Consider the following 2,913-nt stretch of genomic DNA (forward strand, 5'->3'; position numbering starts at 1 on the left):
GCTGCCTTGCAGAGATGAGGAGCGGGTGGTGGTGGCTGCAGGACCCCGAGCAGCTGGAGGCGGTGGCCCGCGCGCTGCACCCGCGCGGCATCCGGGAGAAAGCGCTGCACAAACACCTGACCAAGCACAGGGAGTTCCTGCGGGAGGTCTGCCTGCGCGCCGCCACGGGTACGGGCTGGGAGCGGGCTGCAGGCGTGGGGCTGTGTGTCCCCCAAAGCCCCATTGACCCCTCCGTGTGTCCTCCCCCCCAGACCCCATTTTCCACCCCCGGCCCGAGGCGGCCGCCGTCACCGCCGCGTCTCAGGAAGCGTTGGCCCAATGGTCGGTGATGGAGCGGGCGTACGAGGCCGACCTGTCGGTGCTGCAGTGGGTGGAGGAGCTGGAGCAGCGCGTGCTGATGGCCGACCTGCAGATCCGGGTAGGTGGGGGGGGGGGGGGGGGGGGGGGGGGGGGGGGGGGGGGGGGGCCCCCCGACGAAGAGGGGGGGGGGGGGGGGTCTCAACCTCGAGCCCCGCCGTCCCCTAGGGATGGACGTGCCCCAGCCCCGACTCCACGCGCACCGACCTGCGGTACTGCGAGCACAAAGTGGAGCCGCTGGAGGACATCACGGTGCGCAGCCGGCGGGACGGGCTCCCCCCGCGCCGCGAGGACACCAACCCCCTGGACCTGGCCGTGCTGCGCCTGGCCGCCCTGGAGCGCAACGTGGAGCGGCGCTACCTGAAGGAACCGCTGTGGGCGCAGCACGAGGTGGTGCTGGAGAAGGCGGTGCTGAGCGGCCCCGAGGAGCTGAGCCCCACCGAGATGTGAGCCCCGCGCCCCACGGGACCCCCACCCCCCCGCTTCCAGCGCCCCGCTGAGCCGTGTTTTCCCTCTTCCCCCCCCACCTGCAGCGCCTACGAGATCACCCCCCGCGTGCGGACGTGGCGGCAGACGCTGGAGCGGTGCCGCAGTGCAGCGCAGGTGTCGCTGTGCATCCACCAACTGGAGCGCTCCATCGCCTGGGAGAAGTCCGTCAACAAAGTGGTGAGAGCNTGGGGACGGCGGAGCTGCTCCTGGCTCCGTGTCCTTGGTGCGAGGCCTTGGGGTGTCCCCGTGGTGCTGCAGGGCTGGGGGACTGCAAAGCGCAGCCCCCGGTACGGCTGTGGGGTGGCTCCTGGTGTTTGGGGGGGGGGGCTGCTGCGCACCCCCAGCCCAAAACAAGCAGCTGGGCCGAGGGCCGTGCGTGTGGGTTTGGCTGTGAGCCGATCCCCACGCAGCCCCACATCACCCCATGGCGGTTCTCCGTCCGTCTGTCCGTCCCCAAGCCCTCTCTCCCGGTCCTGCTGTTGGGCAGCCCCCCCCCCCCACCCCTCCCCCCCGGCGCCGTTAACGCGTTCGTTTCTTCCCCCCCCCTCCCGCAGGTCTGAACGGGGGCATGAATGTCAATGGCTTCTCTACTGTATCTCACACCACTACTTCAGGGACCTTCACCTCCAGCACGCATTCCTCGGGGCCCCCCCACCTCCACCCCTACGACTGCCTCTGGGACTACGCGCAGTTCCAGGCCCCCGGCGGCCTCAAGGACGGCAGCCTCGCACAGTTCCCCCTCAACGGCGTCACCGGGGGTTCCCGGCCGTCCTCCCCCGGGCACAGCGCGAACCTGCGGGGCACGGGGCCGGAGCTGTGGGGCAACGGCACGGCCGGATCCATGGGGCTGAACTTCGACTCGCAGGAGCTGTACGACTCCTTCCCCGAGCAGAGCTTTGAGCTGATGCCCAACGGCCCCGCCAGCTTCTACGCAGCCCCGCAGCCGTCCCCCATGCTGGGCTCCGGAGAGCCGCCCTTCCCGCTGCCCGAAGAGGAGCTGGGGGACGGCGGGGACGATGCTGAGGCCTCCAAGGAGCTGCCCCCCACCATCACCGAGAACGGGGCCGGGCTGGTGGGCAGCATGGAGCTGGAGGACACGCAGCCAGGTAGGAGCGCGGCCCCGAGTCGCAGCCGTGGGGTCGTGTCGGGCCGCGCTGGGTGCACCCGTGGCAGCATTCCCATCCACCTGCAGCGCTCAGGGTCCCGCCACCGTGGGGCCGAGACCTCTGGGGGGGGCAAAGCACTGGGGAGCCCGCTGCTGTGGGGCTGAGACCTCCAGGTGGGAGCTGGGGGACCCAGGCCTTGGGAGGCAGAGGGCAGCGAGCGGCCATGGTAAAGGGGGGGGGGGGGGTTGGTGGTGCCCGCTGGGCCCCCCGCTCTGCTCCCAGCCCCGGTGCCACAGGGTTCGTTCCCGGTGCTTTCTGCTCCCTCCAGATCTGAAGCTCTGTGGCTACAACGGCGCAGCGCCCGCCGCCGTGCCGCTGGGCCGGGAAGGCCCGGGCCTGGCCCCCACCGCCGCCGGCCTGGGGCCCGCATCACCCATGGCCGCGCCGCTGGAGGACGAGCAGCTGCTGAGCGAGGACCCCCTGGAGCCCTTCGAGGCCTTGGCCAGAGGTAGGGGCGGCGGGCGGGGGGCTGTGGGCGGCGGGCGGCCCTGGCAGGGCGATGGCGACGGCCGCGGCCCTCGGCGCTGAGCGGCCCTGGCAGGAGGGGCGGGCCGGGCCGCGCGGTCCCTCCTCCGCTCCGTCCTCCCTTCCCAGCGCAGTGACGAAGCTGTTCCTCAGCGCCTGAACTTCCGCGCTGGTGAACATCTCCGCCGCCGCTACGGCCATTTTGGGCTCCGCTTCCCAACGGAGGGGGCGTGGCTGGGGGCTGCCAGATCCCTTAACCCCTCTCCTCCCGGTGCCCGTCAGCTGGGGGGGGGTGGGGAGGGGGGGGTCGGTTGTCCCCGCTGCCCTGTGAGCGGCCATGTGGGTGCGTGTGCCCCCAATGCACTCGGAGCCGGGGGGTTCCCCGCTGCGCAGCCCCACTGAGCTCTTTGCGTTGGTGTGTCCGTCCCCCCCCACC

At 72.2% G+C, this 2,913-nt stretch overlaps 2 protein-coding genes across 2 annotated transcripts in view; both read left to right on the forward strand.

Moving 5' to 3' along the window:
- The window catches only part of ATP5B (ATP synthase, H+ transporting, mitochondrial F1 complex, beta polypeptide), a 17,184-nt gene extending 15,778 nt beyond the window's left edge, over positions 1–1,406 (forward strand). Inside the window, exons 18-22 of the mRNA XM_021379095.1 lie at positions 8–168; positions 252–418; positions 526–803; positions 891–1,029; positions 1,401–1,406. Of these exons, the coding sequence (XP_021234770.1) occupies positions 8–168; positions 252–418; positions 526–803; positions 891–1,029; positions 1,401–1,406 (751 nt within the window). The remainder of the gene's footprint in view (positions 1–7; positions 169–251; positions 419–525; positions 804–890; positions 1,030–1,400) is intronic.
- Positions 1,375–2,555, forward strand: LOC110389216 (bromodomain adjacent to zinc finger domain protein 2A-like). Its single transcript, XM_021379199.1, has 2 exons — positions 1,375–1,952; positions 2,281–2,555. Exons 1-2 carry the CDS (start codon positions 1,415–1,417, stop codon positions 2,538–2,540), a joined length of 798 nt encoding a protein of 265 aa, XP_021234874.1. The 5' UTR covers positions 1,375–1,414; the 3' UTR covers positions 2,541–2,555.

Source organism: Numida meleagris, chromosome 32 (assembly GCF_002078875.1).
Source record: "Numida meleagris isolate 19003 breed g44 Domestic line chromosome 32, NumMel1.0, whole genome shotgun sequence".
NCBI classification, from domain to species: Eukaryota; Metazoa; Chordata; class Aves; order Galliformes; family Numididae; genus Numida; species Numida meleagris.

Coding starts and splice junctions, on each gene's coding strand:
- LOC110389216 (XM_021379199.1), top strand. CDS start 1,415: ATGAATGTCAATGGCTTCTCTACTGTATCTCACACCACTACTTCAGGG. Junction 1,953..2,280: donor GCTGGAGGACACGCAGCCAG/GTAGGAGCGCGG, acceptor TGCTCCCTCCAG/ATCTGAAGCTCTGTGGCTAC.